This window comes from Leptosomus discolor, unplaced genomic scaffold, assembly GCF_034619465.1.
Source record: "Leptosomus discolor isolate bLepDis1 unplaced genomic scaffold, bLepDis1.hap2 HAP2_SCAFFOLD_41, whole genome shotgun sequence".
Classification (NCBI taxonomy): domain Eukaryota; kingdom Metazoa; phylum Chordata; class Aves; order Leptosomiformes; family Leptosomidae; genus Leptosomus; species Leptosomus discolor.
Window position 1 is genome coordinate 132,862 of NW_028237908.1, and position 16,659 is coordinate 149,520.

General features: G+C 46.4%; 1 protein-coding gene across 1 annotated transcript; it reads left to right on the forward strand.

Moving 5' to 3' along the window:
* The first annotated feature begins 214 nt into the window (after window positions 1-214).
* LOC147412394 (olfactory receptor 14C36-like) lies at window positions 215-1,180 on the forward strand. Its single transcript, XM_086481384.1, has one exon. The coding sequence runs from the start codon at window positions 215-217 to the stop codon at window positions 1,178-1,180; it is 966 nt and encodes a 321-aa protein (XP_086337510.1).
* The last annotated feature ends 15,479 nt before the right edge of the window (window positions 1,181-16,659 follow it).

Here is a 16,659-nt window from a genome sequence, read left to right on the forward strand (position 1 = left end):
ATAGCACAGGTCTGACTTCTCTGGAGCCCGTGGGCAGAGCCCCTGCTCGTCAATCCTGCACCTACAAAAAGGAACTGATCGAAGTTCCTCCAAAAAAAGAAGTCATTTTGTGTGTTTTCTCTGAGAAATGGCATAAAACAGGCTCAGACAAAACTCTCCTCACTTGTCAATATCTTCTCCTCTTTCAACAGTCTCCCATTCCTGCGGTGAAACAATGTCCAACGGCAGCTCCATCACAGAGTTCCTACTCTTGAGATTTGCAGACACACGGGAGCTGCAGCTTTTAACCTTCGGGCTCTTCCTGGGCATCTACCTGGCTGCGCTCCTGGGCAATGGACTCATCATCACTGCTGTAGCCTGTGACCCCCACCTCCACACCCCCATGTACTTCTTCCTCCTCAACCTCTCCCTCATCGACCTGGGCTCCCTCTCCACCACTCTCCCCAAAGCCATGGCCAATGCCCTCTGGAACACCAGGGCCATCTCCTACTCAGGATGTGTTGCCCAGGTTTTTCTCTTTATCTTCTTGATCACAGCAGAGTTTTGTCTTCTCACCGTCATGGCCTACGACCGCTACGTTGCCATCTGCAACCCCCTGCACTACGGGACCCTCCTGGGCAGCAGAGCTTGTGTCCACATGGCAGCAGCTGCCTGGGGCACTGCTTTTCCCTATGCTGTGCTGCACACGGCCAATACATTTTCTCTGCCCCTCTGCCAGGGCAATGCTGTGGACCAGATCTTCTGTGAAATCCCCCAGATCCTCAAGCTCTCCTGCTCAGACACCTACCTCAGGGAGGTTGGGGTACTTGTGGTCGGTATCTGTTTAGGCTTTGGGTGTTTTGTGTTCATTGTGGTGTCCTACGTGCAGATCTTCAGGGCCGTGCTGAGGATCCCCTCGGAGCAGGGACGCCACAAAGCCTTTTCCACCTGCCTCCCTCACCTGGCCGTGGTCTCCCTGTTTGTCAGCACTGGCATGTTTGCCTACCTGAAGCTCCCCTCCATCTCCTCCCCACTCCTGAACCTTCTGCTGGCAGTTCTGTACTCGGTGGTTCCTCCAGCAGTGAACCCCCTCATCTACAGCATGAGGAACCAGGAGCTCAAGGACGCCCTGAGGAAACTGATGACTGGTTGCTTTGCAGAAGCACCAATGAACTGCCCATCTTCCCCTGCATATCACTAGTAATGGAACTCATTACAGGCCCAGCCTCTCTTTGGTGGGTTGTTTGATTTGGTTTCTTTGGGGTTTAGCTTGCTCGGGGAGTATTCTGTCCTCAAAAATGTTGCCATTCTTCATCCTATTTCTATGTCAGTCTCTGCCTGCCTTGTGTGCCTCAGAGACTTTGTGTAAATAAGGAGCTGTGCTGTCTGCGTGTTTAAACCAAATAAAGGACCCTGCACCGACTTGTTTGTCTGAGTTCCTTTCTCCAAGTTCTTTTCTGGAGCTGCAAGGTCAGCATCTGTGTGCAGAGGTGGAGGGGGCAGTAGCCACCCTGAGCTGGGTCTGCCTCTCATCCTCACCAGCATGGCCCTGGCCACCACAGCCCACTGTCTCTGCAGAGCAGCACCACCAGTTCAGGGTCTGTGGGGAGCCTGGGGAGGGGGTGCAGGAATGGCCATCCAGGTCAGCAGAGATGAGCTCTGTAGGGAAAAGTCTCTGTGGGGAGATGGGAGTCCCAGGAGAAGAGCAGGGCACCGTGTGTGTGTGCAGGGGGGACATGGAAAGAGAAACCCTGTGGTGTGGGTGACAGCTTGGGTCAGGCTGCCCTTTCCCTGGGTCAAAAGGACCTTCCTGAGGATCCCCGAGGCCAGTTGTCTCCTGCTGTCGTGGGGAGCAAGTTTGGCACGTGGGTCTGCAAGGTACCTGGGTTGGGGATCTCCTCAGCATGCCGGCTGGATGAAGGTTCTCTGTGGCCTCCGTTTCCTTCTGTGACACCAGTCCTAGCAGAGCTGCTTTGCTGGGCTCGACTGGGGAGATGGCAGAAAGGAGTCAAGATTGAGGGAAGGGCTGGGCTGGCTGGGCTGGCGAGTGCCCCCGACAGGAAACAGCATTGAGCTGGGGCGGATTTAGGGCACGGACTCCTATTGGGGAGAAACTGAAGACCTTTATTGTTTGCCACAGCATCATTATATCCTTTTCTCTACTAGTACAACCACCACTATGTAAGCTGTGACTGGTGTACGGGCATTGTCCACGCGCCACTACCACTAACACCATTGGGTGCTGTCCTGCAGGCTTGTGTTCTTCTCGAGTCTAACGGTCTGCACCTATTTACTTCCCTGTTCTCTTCCTTTACTCTTGTTCAAGGCTCAGGGCAGGAGCTGCCTGAATCCTGTTAACTCTTTCCATCCCTTCTCTCCTTGTTCCTCCTCAATTCCCCATTTTGGTTTTCCTACCATATAGACAGTTACTGACGTTCAGAGGATCATTCCCTACATGCAAGATAAGAAACATGGTAATATTAAAATTATTCACATGATTATACTTAAAATCAATAACACAACCTTGATTAAGATCTCCAGCCATTCCCTCAGGCCCCGATTGTTTAATAAGGTAGCTAAAGGAGCCATGAGGATGCTAGCTGCATTACAATGCACACCTATCAACCCTCGTAATGCAGTTACTTCTTTCCCAATTACTTCTACATTATCTATGTGTAGTCCAACAAGGCACGTGTGAAAAGGCTGTTCTGGTTGTGCCATCAAGACGTAGAAGGCTGTCTGGTTCAAGGCATGAGCCAAAGATACCCGTATGTTACTGCTGTTCTGGGGTGTCAGCGTCTTCATCATATGTCCCATAGTCTGTATTGATGTGATCAACACTTCCACTCCCAGCAGCGTGATTAGGTAGATCGCCATCCCCATATTTTGTTTTTTCAAGCCACAGCCTTACACACTGCACTGGAATCCACTCTGGTCCTTGATCTGAGGAAACACAAGCATACCCTCTACCCCACGTTATTAACATGAATGGTCCTTCCCATTTCCCTCTCTCTAGCGAACGCACCCAGACCTTCACATTTGGGTTTAGTATATCTGACATTCTGGAACCTAGGCTTAAAAAATGTTTAATTAGAGGTGGTTGTTGGTCCCCTATGTCGTTTCTAAGGTCTACACAATTCAAGACACAGACCATTTTCCATAAGCTTATCTGCGGGCTTTCCCCCTGCATTCCCCCTTTTGGTTTTTGCAGCATGTTTTTTACAATTTGGTGAGTGCGTTCAACGATTGCTTGTCCTTGTGGAGAGTGTGGAATGCCCATGACGTGTTTTACACCCCACATTTGTAAAAACATTTGTGTCTTTTTGCTGTTATATCTGGGACCATTATCTGTCTTTATAGTTGCTGGTATTCCTAATACTGCAAAGGCAGCAGTCCCGTGTCTAAGAACGTCCCTTGCTTTTTTCCCTGCATTCAGCTGTTGCCCATATCGCCCCTGAATAGGTATCAACTGAAACACGTACCCACTTCTGGCTTCCCAATTCTGAGACGTGTCACATCTGATGGCCATAATTTAAGTGCTTGGAGACCTCGAGGGTTAACTCCAGTTGGGCCTGCGGCCGCAAATTGTTGACAATCAGGACACATACGCACAATTGCACGAGCATCATTGCAGGAGAAACAAAATAGTTTTTGAAGAGCTCGAGCAGATTGGTAGAAAAATTCATGTGATAATTGGGCTTGTTTGAAGATTTGTGGTGTAGGCCCCGCCCAGGTCAGGGCAGTCAATCTGTCTGCTTCCCAATTCCCTTCTGCTATAGCTCCAGGTCAAGTAGTACGGCCTCGTATATGTAGGACGTAAAAATCACTTACCCGGTTGTTGACCAAACTCCATAGTTGTTTAAACAGGGAAAATAACTGCTCATTATTGACATCTTTTAATGAAGCTTTTTTTATTCTTTGAACGAGCCTGCAAACCTACTGTGAGTCAGTGACTATGTTCAAAGGTTCACTCCACCTTTGGAACACCTTAATAACTGCAACCAGTTCTACAATTTGGGGCATTCCTGAGACTGTACGAATCTCCCTCTCCCATTTTCATCCTTCTTTCCAAACTATCACTGCTCGTCCTCATTTTCCTGAGCCATCGGTAAATACTGTGCACCCAGGTACGGGAACTGGGCTGCGTCAGGGTCGGGAGATGATGTGCTTGTCTTTAAAAGACACGAATAATTTGTGTGACAGTAAATGAATACTGATATTTCCAGTAAAATTCAGCAGCGCAGTTTGAAGGGGTAGACTATTTGCCATTCTCCATTCCTGACAGTCTTTTGTAAATGGTACATAGAGAATTAATACTTCTTGTCCTTGTAATTGTACTGCCCGTTTCCGCCCTTTACATATTAACATTGCAAACATCTCTGCCCTGGTTATAATGGTCTTTGTTGGCTGATGTAGCAGGAAGATCCGCTCTATGAGGATGAGGGGGTCTGCTTCAGTCTCCACCCATTGTCCTAATAATGCCAAGGGTTGTGACAGTGTATTTATAATAAAAAGTTGGAGGCCAGGACCCTCCCTTAGTCGGCCCGCTTGCCTTGACTGAATTGCAAGTTCAACAAGGGCTAGAGCTTGTTGCGCTTCCAGTGTTAGACTACGTCGCGAATCCAAGGCAGGGTCACCCTTCAACAACATGAACAAAGGCTGTAAAGTATCATTATTGATTCCCAGTAGTGATTAACCCAATTGACAGCACCTAAGATTTTTGGCAGATCATTTAGCGTTGTGATTTCCCATTTCAAGACCACCTTCTGGGGTTCTACAGTTCGTTCCATTATTTTCCACCCCAGGTAGCGCCAAGGGGGTTCCTCTTGTACTTTTTCAGGTGCTACCTCGAGTCCATAAAACTGTAGGGCCTTCAACGCTTCATTGACCACTTCCTTCTAAATTGTCAACTCAGCCCCTGCAATCAAGATATCGTCCATAGAATGATACACCAGTATCTGCGGGGGCTGTTCACGAACCCCAGAGAGTGCCCTTGCCACACACATTTGACAGATAGTAGGGCTGTTCTTCATTCCCTGAGGCAAGACAGTCCAGTGACAGCATTGCGTGGGTGCACTATTGTTAACAGCTGGAACGGAGAAAGCAAAGCGAAAACAATCCTGCTTTGCGAGGGGAATTGTAAAGAAACAATTAGATCCATTACAATTATCGGCCAATTTGATGGAAATATTGTGGGAGAGGGGACTCCGGGTTGTAAGGCTCCCATACTTTCTATCACAGCGTTGATCTGCCTCAGGTCATGTTAACAAGTGTCATTTCCCAGTCTTTATCTTAATGACAAAGATTGGTGTGTGTGGGAGGACACTCATGAAATAAGGGACATGTGAACAATCCAGCCTTTCCAGAGAATCCGAGCTGGGACGTACCGGAACTGCTGAAAGCGTAAACAACTTGCGGTGCAGGGGGCATGAACATCTTACAGGGGCAGGAGAAGAGACAGCCACCATTAATGACGCAGTTTTAGTTTCTTGAAGAAGATGGGTGTGAACATCTGTGAACGTGATTTGAACAGGACTCGCAATGTGGCCAGTCGGGTTGGACTACGGGCCGTTATTTGCGATGAAGCCAATCAGTATCTATTGGGTGTGGTGGAGGGTTATAAATTGCACTGGAAACACGGAAATAAAGGTTCACTTGTTAGATCACATTGATCGTGTCAGTGTCCTCACGCAGCTCCCACAAGTGGTGCCCGAACAGGGACCCTCAGATTCCTCAGAACAAAGTTGCAATACTTGGAGAGGAAGAGGGTGGAAGGCCGACCGAAAGAGATCCGCTGCCCCGGCGGAGTAATTAAAAAAAAAAAAAAAAAAAAAAAGATACAAAGAGTATCAGCGATCCGCCCAGTCGCTAAGCGGTGACTCACATAGTTACCAGGAAGGAGGAGAGAAAAGGAAGGTGCGCACCTCATCGTGAAACGGTTATGGAATCTCACCCTCACCAGGTGAGCGGTCGGGGAGACAGATGGGGTTGGACAAGCAACAGGAGGCTGTCCTAAATCTGCTCCAGCACATACTCTTAGTGAGAGGACTCAAGTATGAATCCTCGGCTCTTAAAGGGCTGTTATTATGGGCATGGAATAGAAGTTTAATCTCTTCCATGGGAGTTGCTTTTGAACTCGCTATGTGGGAGGCCATAGGGAAAGAGTTATGGGAAGATATAAGCTCGGGGGGAGCAAGAGCAAAAGAAGCAGCAAGTACGCCACGTTATGGAAATTGCTTATGGAGATGTTGCATAGTATGAAAGCTGAAAGGGCTGCTGCAGCTTCTGCCTTTGCTGCCTTTACCCCCTCCTCAGGCGATTTTTTGCCAACAACTACTACTTCTACCTTTTCTATGTGAATTTCTGTTCCTGTTCCACCTCCCTTGACCCCTGCTAATCAGACACAGACAGCGAGTTTGGGGGCTAGTGGGGCCTCTGCGGGGACCGCACCCTCGGAGGAGGAGGTGCGCCATAATGGCGCCAACCCGATCGCAGTGAGAAGGGACTCAGAAGAGAACGTGGAAAAACTACCAGGGGGCGTGGGCAAAGAAAAGGGGGAAGTACGAGAGCCAGCAGACCCACCCGAATCCCACCCCTATCCTGACGACACAACGACCCACCCAGAATCCTGCCCTTATGGCGACGTCACAGCGACCCGCCCAGAATCCCACCCTTACCCCCGTGTCACAGTGACCCGCCCAGAATCCCGCCCTTATCCCCGCATCACAGCGACCCACCCGGAATCCCACCCAGAATCCCACCCAGAATCCCACCCCTCTCGCCAACAGGAAGAGTTTTCTCTTCCGGAAAACGAAAGAGAAAAAAAAAGAGCTGTTTGATGAGCTTTTGCGGTAAGTCGTGAACAAGCTATCGGAATTGAACACTAGAGAAGATGATAATAAAAAACATCCACAAGAGTCTCCGGACACTATTATTCAAAATAATTCTTTTGCTGTACCATCGTCACCACCAGTGCCTTTGTCACAAATGCCTGTGCCAACTACTTCATTTTCAAATACGTTATTAAATGAACAAGAACCAGGATGAAGATGGAAAGGAGTTATTCGTGATGCTTTAATTGAAGGAAATTTTCTTCCGTCTGCCTTTCCTATTGTTACAGATCAAGCAGGAGGTAGAAAATGGGAACCATTTGATTGGAAAATCTTTGAAAAAGCACGTTTAGCAGTATCACAATATGGGCTTCAATCTAGTTATACTCAGCAATTATTACGATCTATTTTTACAGCAGGTGTTTTGTTACCACTTGATTCACAACAGATTGCTAACATTCTTTTGTCCCCTTCTCAGCAGCTTATGTTCTCCAAGGCCTGGCAACAACTCTGTGACCAGGAGGCTGCACGACCAAGGCAGCAAGGGGATCCATTGTATGGGGTACAAGCACAAATGCTAACAGGCCAAGGTCCTTTTGCAAACGTGGCTTTACAACAAGGTTTTTTAGGAGAGGCATTACAATTATCACAGCGGTTAGCTTACCAAGCAATGTTTTCAATCAGGGAACCAGGAAAAGTATATTCCTTTGCCAATATTAAGCAGAATCCACAAGAAACCTTTTCTGCTTTCATTGACCGTTTACATCAGGTTATTAAAAGTCATCCAGATTTGGATGAGGCAATGAAGGAAAAGGTATTTAAAATTTTTGCTTTTGAAAATGCTAATGATAGAACAAAAAGAGTTTTAAGTACACTACCTAGAGATGCTCAAGTAGCGGATATGCTTGAAGTTGTAGAACGCACTACTGGTACTGCATCTATGCTTGCTGCTGTGGTATACAGTGCAGTTCGACCCTTCTTTAATAGAATGGCAGGAAGTAAGCAAAAGAAATGTTTCAATTGTAGAAAAATGGGTCACCTTGTGAGCCAATGTAAACAGCACGCTCAACACGCTGGTAAAAACTGGTGTGTAAATTGCAAAAAGGATAATCACCACACTCGTGACTGCCATAGGCAGGGAAACTGGAAATCGAGCGCGTTATTCCCTCGTGTGATGACAGTAAATCAGGGATTACCTGCACACTCTCCAATTCTGACTCAAAAATCAGATCCGGAATCAGTTCCCTCCATGCTGCCACCTCAGGAAGTGCCGGAGTGGATCTGGAAACCACAATAGATTCAACACTTTTCAATACTGAAGTAGCCTTAATAGACACAAATTTAAAGGGACCATTAGGAAAGGGACTATCAGCATTATTAATTGGCAGGTCATCCACATCACGTCAAGGTATTTTTGTATTACCAGGAGTTATTGACGCAGACTACACAGGGATAATTAAAATCATGGTATATACATTAACTCCACCTGTTCTTATTCCAAAAGGTGGCAAAATTGCTCAACAAGTGCTTTTCCATGCCTGTGTACCTTCATCCAATGACATCGAACGCAACGATGGAGGGTTCAGCTCTATTGGTCGACCAGACGTATACTTTGCTTTGGATCTAAAACGGACAAAACCTGAAATGATGATAATGATGACAGGACCAGATGGACTTAAAATAACTAGAAAAATGTTAATTGATCCTGGCGCTGATGTTACAATCATAGCTGCACACAATTGGCCCACTACTTGGCCAACTCTTAGCTCTCAATTGGGTGTGTTTGGTACACACAATCCACTAGAATTAGCAAAGAAGTAATTTTATTCACATTTCCAGATGGGGCGCAGGTATCTACTAGGCCCTATGTCATGAATACATCAATTACACTGGTAGGTAGAGACCTACTAAGCCAAATGAAAGCACAAATTGTGACTCACCCTTTTTAGTTGCGGCTACTGGGGAGCAGCCTATCCTCAAGATACATTGGAAAACAAAGACACCAGTGTGGATTGATCAGTGGCCGCTCACCCGTGAAAAGCTTCTCAAAATTTCGGAATTAGTACAAGAACAATTGTGTGCAGGCCATGTTGTGCAGTCAGTAAGTCCATGGAACACTCCAATTTTTACAATACCAAAGAAAAATGGAAAGTGGAGATTGCTACATGACCTACGAGCTATAAATGCAGTAATGGAGGATATGGGAGCCTTACAACCAGGCTTACCATTGCCATCCATGATTCCAGAAAAATGGAATTTATTGGTAATAGATTTAAAAGATTGTTTTTTCACAATATCTTTACATCCAGATGATGCGGAACGTTTTGCCTTTACAGTACCCTCTGTGAATAGAGCTGAACCAGCAAAAAGATATCATTGGATTTTGCTGCCACAAGGCATGAAAAATTCACCTACAATGTCTCAAATGTTTGTGGCCTGGGCGCTAGAACCAATTCGGAAAAAGTATCCACAGTACTTGATATATCATTATATGGATGATATATTAATTGCTGGGGAACACCTGGACACAAAAATGCTCATATTTGAACTCATCGCCCAATTAGGAGAAAAAGGATTGAAAATTGCTCCAGAAAAAATTCAAGAAAAAGCTCCATGGTACTATTTAGGATGGATTATAACTGAATCCCAAATAAGGCCACAGAAAATTGAATTGAAAACAGACATTAAAACATTGTCAGATGTACAAAGATTGGTTGGTGACACCCAGTGGGTACGAAATATTTGTGGAATTACTAATGATGATTTAAGCCCTCTGATTCAACTGTTGGGAACGAGCAATCATGCAAATGAGTTTAGAGAAATCGGCCCATCTCAAAAAACTGCATTACAAACAATTTCAGCAAAATTAACATCTCATTATGGATCAAGATTTGTAAAGAACGAACCAATTATGTTAATGGTTGTTAATTCTAGTCAAAACAGAAAATATCCATTTGCTTTTATTATGCAATGGGACAAATCAAAAACTGACCCTTTATCAATTTTGGAATGGCTTTTCTTACCTAGGCAATTACATAAAACTGTTGTAACAAGAATTGAATTACTTGCTCTTCTGATTATGAAAGGACGATCACGACTACTAGAGATTTCAGGGAAAGATCCAGAAATAATAGTGTTACCAGTAGCATCTGTCTGGCTTGATTGGAATTTACGACATTCTATGGAATCACAAACATCATTATGTGACTTTTCAGGCCAATTAACTGATCAATTTCCTGCTCACAAAATGTTAACATTTTTAACTAATCAAGATTTTGTTTCAACTCCAAAATTATCTGAGGTTCCAGTGGAAGGACTTACAATATTCACCAATGCAGGACGAAAATCAAAAAAGGCTGTCAGTACATGGCAATCACCTACAGGTACCTGGGAGGAACACATCATCCAAGGAGACTCAAACGATTCACTACAGACTCTTGAACTACAAGCGGTGGTACGGACATTTTCAAACTGGACGCAACAACCTATTAATATTGTTTCGGATTCATTGTATGTAGTAGGTATAGTGCGTCGTTTAGAGAGAGCTATGTTAAAAACAGTATCTAATCCAATTTTAGGCAAATTGTTAAGTCAGTTACTGCATTTATTGAACATGCGTTCTGATCCTTACTTTATCATGCGTATTCGTAGTCATCTAGCTAATGAAGGTTTGGCAGTAGGAAATAACCGTGCTGATCAGTTAGTAGCGCCTGTATGGGCAGGACCACCTGTAGATGCATTTCAACAAGCTCGCATGTCTCGTGATTTTTTCCATCAGTCAGCTAAAGTGCTTCACAAACAATTCCATATTCCCTTAGCAGATGCACCAGGTATAGTTAAATCCTGTGCTTCATGTCAGAAATTAGGCTTTGGTCTGGGTCAAGGTGTCAAGCCACGAGGATTGCATGCGCTTCAGCTATGGCAAATGGATGTAACTCATATTGCAGAATTTGGACGTTCGAAATATGTGCATGTTTGTATAGATACTTACTCTATGGCAATTTGGGCTACCGCACAGACTGGAGAATCCACACGACATGTTGAGCGACATCTTTATGCATGCTTCGCTGTTTTAGGTATTCCACTTGAAATTAAGACAGATAATGCACCTGCTTACGCTTCACTTCGCTTGGCACGCTTTTGCAATCTTTGGGGTATTAACCATCATACAGGTATACCTCACTCTCCTACCGGTCAGGCAATTGTTGAACGCTCTCACCAGACACTAAAAGCGATGTTGTTAAAACAAAAAGGAGGAACCCAGGGTTGGTCACCTAATGATCGATTAATGAAAGCATTGTATGTTTTGAATTTTTTACGTTTAGCAGGGAACAGTGAGGAGCCACCTATGTTAATGCACGGCAGAGGAATGGGTTCGTGCTGGAAGGAAGAAACACGAGGCCTAGTGCTCTATAAGGATTTAAAAACAGGAAAATGGGAAGGACCAGCAGAATTAAAAGTAATGGGTAGGGGATATATGTGCTTACTTACAGGTAATGGACCACTGTGGGTTCCAGCAAAGTGGGTGAGGCCATATATACCGGACACAAACAAGGATGTGGAGACAAACAGTGATAGCCTGCAGTCTACTGACGATGACAACTGCTCTGCATAGAATTGACATCCGACAGAATATGTGGGTAACATGGGCCAATGAAACAGGGAACAATGCCTTTTGTCTATCTATGGCCACTCCTTCTGATCCTTTCCGAACATGCTTTGTTGGAGTTCCATATTTCAATCCGCAAGATTGGACCAGGTTTGTCTCAAATAGTTCCATCTTAATCGAAAGTGTTGTCAATTGCACATGCTTTGCAATATTCAAACAAACCCAGGTTCTGCCTAATTGTAAAAAAGGAGGTAAAAATAAGACGGGGTTGACAACGGCATTGATCATTCAACACCTCAACAAAACATTACCGCGGGATCCGCAGGAATTAGATTTGGTAGGTTCTAGCTATGGCAATACTTCTTGCTTTGGCTTTGCAGGTAGAATGGTTATAGGAGGTGATGCGCACAAAAAATTTGACTGGACTGGATGGACGAACGTAACCAGTCCTTCCCCATGGTATGATTACAGGAGCAAAAATGGTGACTGTGACGGAGCAGTTGGATGGGAAACACTAGGGAACGAAGTGAGTATTTGGAACAATGGTAGTGCTAAGGCGTTACCGGAGGGTATCTTTTTAATTTGCGGAGATAGAGCGTGGCAAGGGATTCCGAAAAAAGTAATTGGGTGACCATGTTATCTTGGTAAACTGACACTTTTTGCACCTTCTATACTACAGCTTAGAAGTCGTAATCGCTTAAAGAGAGACTTAGCACAGCTGATGCCTGATTGTAGCGATAACGTGCAGCTTTTGGGAAGGGCTTCTAGAATTGCTTTATCATTATTTTTGCCAGGAGCTGCTGGAGGCAATGCCTTGCGAGAACTATCGCATTTAGCATGCTGGACTGCTAAGCAAATTAATCTGGCCTCAAGCATACTAACAGAATTGCTGGAAGATGTAGATAGTGTTAGACATGCAGTATTACAGAATAGAGCAACCATAGATTTCTTGTTATTGGCATTAGGTCACGGGTGCAAAGAATTTGAGGGATTGTGTTGCATGACTCTTTCTGATCATTCTCAATCAATTCACAAGCACATACAAAATCTGCAAAAGAAAATCGAAAAGATTGGCATTGATCGTTCTCCGTTGGACACGTGGTTGAGTTCTTGGGGTATAAGTGGATGGTTACTACACTGGGTAAAGTATGGTATCCTTATTATTATTATGATATTAATTGTACTGCTGATGCTACCTTGTATCCTACGGTACATAAGCTCAATGGTCGAGCAGGCTGTAAAACAAGTCTGGATTGTTCAAAAAAAAGAAAGGGGGATGTGTGGCAGTATATTTACAAAGTAAGGGACATGTGAACAATCCAGTCTTTTCAGAGAGCCTGGGCTGGGACGTACCAGAACTGCTGAAAGCATAAACAACTTCCGGTGCAGAGGGCATCAACATCTTGCAGGTGCAGGAGAAGAGACAGCCGCCATTAATGACGCAGTTTTAATTCCTGAAGAAGATGGGTGTGAACATCTGTGAACGTGACTTGAACAGGACTCGCAATATGGCCAATCGGGTTGGACTATGGGCCGTTATTTGCGATGAAGCCAATCAGTATTTATTGGGTGTGGTGGAGGGTTATATATTGCACTGAAAAACACGGAAATAAAGGTTCACTTGTTAGATCACATTGATCGTGCCAGTGTCCTCACGCAGCTCCCGCACTTTACTCTTTGTTCATTCTGACACCTCTCACATATGCAGCTGCTTTGAGATTCAGCGACTAAAAGATTTCAGAAGTCTAGTTTTCTCTTGCCAGCTCTTTCATTACGTTTAAACCTATGTTTGTGTATCTATCGATGTAACACATTTCTCACAGGATTATCCCTTGTCAAAAGGCGACCTCATTAGGGACACCTTGTACTTAGCACACGGTTGAGGAGTGTGTTTTATTGTTGATGAGACTTGGTCATGCTTTAATTTTCTTTGCTTGCCATAGGAGAAGTCCTTCTGTGCCTGTGTGCAGGTAGTTCTCTAAGGAAAGCAGGTGGGAGATGATGCAATGGAGATGTGACATTTGTCTGCAGGCTTGAGTGGAGAAGTCTGAGGTAAGAGAGGATGTAAATCCCCGTTGGCCAAAGACAGCAATGGGGAGGTAGAGCAGGTGAGGAGCAAAGCTGTCCGTACAGTGTCAGACCTCAAGGGACTGCTGTTCCTAGCTGTACAGAGCTCCTGAGGAGACACTGTGCATCAGTGTCAATTGCAGAATGCTACTATCACCTCTTCTTTAAATTGAAGAGTAAATAGAATTACACTATAAAATTAATTTTAATTAAGTGCATTTTAAATTTTCATCTGTAATTACATTCTGAAAGGATTCCAATTAGCTGTAGAAATCTCAAATACCTGAAGAAAATGAAAGGAATAGAAATATCTCCTTAGGGCTTTCTGTCTTTTAAAGAGCCCCATGGGGTATTTGGCCTTAAGTAAAGGAATCTTAGCGACTGGGAAGAGATTGAGCAAACTGCTAAATTTGCCAGAGTCAGAAGCAAACCCCAAAGTCCCTAGAATGACTGATTGGCCCCACTGAGGGCCACTGCTGACAAAGCCTCCCCAGGGACTCCTTAGAGCAGAGAACTGGAGGCTGTGCTTGCAGGCAGGCAAAGGCCCTGTGCAGGGGGCTGGAGTGCTGAGAAAACCCTGGCTTTGTTTCACCCAGCAGAAAGTCCAAAGCCTGAGCCTCAGGCCCTGGGCAGGCAGATCCTGCCCCTCGCGGGGGGCTCAGGGCTCTTCCCGGGGGCAGTGGGGTGTGAGGGGGAGCAGTGCCAAAGGCAGGGAAACTGGACAAGCCCTCCCGCCTTCCCCAAGCAACAGGCAAGGAGAAACGGGAATTTTTGCCTGGGAGGCCTTGGTGGCAGAGGCCACTGCCATAGCCAAGGGGCCCAAGGCCTTGCTCCTGTTGGGCCTTTGAGCCTTGCCAGAGCCCTCGGCCATCTCTGCTGCAGGCTGTCCTGCACTCTGCCACGCCTGCCCCTCTTCCCTTGCCGGCTGCACACACCCATCTTGCTTTCCCACACAGCTCTGCCCTCAGCATTTCTAGAGCTTTACTGATGTCTGTCCACCCTCACTCTCTGTTCCTTGAAACACAAAGCCATGGGCTGATCCAGACTCCCTCTGGGGACCCCTTGCACCAAAAGGCTACCCTTTGAGGGAGATTTGTTGTTCCTCATATATAGTCTTAATCTTCCAGGCGACACTTTGTGGAGATTTTCTTCTCTTCCCACTACCAAGAAAAGCTCCATCATCACTGGAGCCACCCTTCAAGCAGTTATTATAGAGCCCTAGGCTTGCACTTCATCAGCCCAAAGAACGCCATGCCCCTCAGCCTTCCACACAGGCCCCAAACCCCATCCTGGCAGATCCCATCTGGAGCCTCTCCCGTTCTATCCCATTCCTTCAGAACAGAGCGCTCCACTTGCAGACACACTAGTCCAGATGTGGCCACACCAGTGCTCAGTCAAGGGCCATGATAACTCCTGTCTGGGTGGCCACGCTCCCCCTAATACAGCCCTGTGTGCAGCAGGCCTTATTCAAGGTCAGCATGTCCCACTGACTACTGCGGCTTCCCTCATCATGCCCAGGCTCCTCTCCTCAAGGTCGCAGAATCACAGAATCACAGAAGGGTGGGGGTTGGAAGGGCCCTCTGGAGATCATCTAGTCCAACCCCCCTGCTAAAGCAGGTTCACCTAGAGCAGGTTACACTCGTTGGTGTCCAGGTGTGTTTTGAATATATCCGGAGAAGGAGACTCCACAATGTCCCTGGGCAGCCTGTTCCAATGCTCTCTAACCCTCAATATAAGCAAGTTTTTCCACATGTTGAGGCAGATCTTTATGTGCTACAGTTTGTGCCCATTGCCTCTTGTCCTATTGTTGGGCACCAGTAAAAACAGCCTGGCCTCATCCTCCTGACAGTCACTCTTTAGATACTTATAAGTGTTGATAAGGTCCCCTCTCAGTCTTCCCTTTTCTAGGCTAAACAGACCCAGGGTCCTATCCCTTTCCTCAAAAGAGAGATGCTCCAGTCCCCTCATCATCTTTGTAGCCCTCTACTGGAGTCTCACCAGCAGTTCCCTGTCCCTCTTGACCTGGGGGTCCCAGAACTGAACATAGTACTTTATATTTGGCCTCACCGGGGCAGAGCAGAGGGGGAGGAGAACCTCCATCCACCTGATAGCCACACGCTTCTTCACGCACCCCAGGATACCACTGGCCTTCTTGGCTACAAGGGCACATGGCTGGCTCATGGTTAACTCGCTGTCCACCACAGCTCCCAGGTCCTTCTCAGCAGAGCTGCTCTCCAGCAGGTTGCCCCCCAGCCTGTACTGGTGCAGGGGGTTATTCTTCCCCAGGTGCGGGTTCCTACACTTGCCCTTGTTGAACCTCATGAGATTCCACTCTGTCCACCACTCCAGCCCGTCCAGGTCTCGCTGAATGGCAGCACAGCCTTCTGGCGTGTCAGCCCCTCCTCCCAGTTTAATATCAACAGCATATTTTAGTTGTCTATTTTAGCAAGTACTGCAGCAGATGTCACCTAAATGAGCGTTGCAAATATCTGGACAGATGCAACAATCATGGAATCATAGAATCATGTTTTTTGAACACCTCCAGGGATGGTGACTCCGCCACTACCCTGGGCAGCCTGTTCCAGTGTTTGACCACTTTTTCAGTAAAGAAATATTTCTTCATATCCAATCTAAACCTGCCCTTGTGCAATTTGAGGCCATTTCCCCCTGACCTATCACTTCTTACTTGGGAGAAGAGACTGACCCCCACCTCACTACAACCTCCTCTCAGGTAGTTGTAGAGAGCAATAAGGTCTCCCCTCAGCCTCCTCTTCTCCAGAGTAAACAACCCCAGTTCCCTCGGCCGCTCCTAACAAGACCTGTTCTCCAGACCCTTCACCAGATTTGTTGCCCCTCTCTGGACACGCTCTAGCACCAAAATGTCTTTCTTGCAGTGAGGGGCCCAAAACTGCACACAGGATTTGAGGTGTGGCCTCACCAGTGCAGAGCACAGGGGCGCCATGATCTCCCTACGCCTGCTGGCCACACCATTGCTGATACAGGCCAGGATGCTGTTGGCCTTCTTGCCCACCCGGGCACACTGCTGGCTCATGTTCAGCTGCCTGTCGACCAGCACCCCCAGGGCCTTTTCTGCCGGGCAGCTTTCCAGCCACTCATCCCCAGCCTGTAGCGCTGCATGGGGTTGTAGTGACCCAGGTGCAGGACTCGGGTACT

What these genes read in the sequence shown, in the direction of transcription:
- LOC147412394 (XM_086481384.1), top strand. Translation starts at nt 215, where the DNA reads ATGTCCAACGGCAGCTCCATCACAGAGTTCCTACTCTTGAGATTTGCA.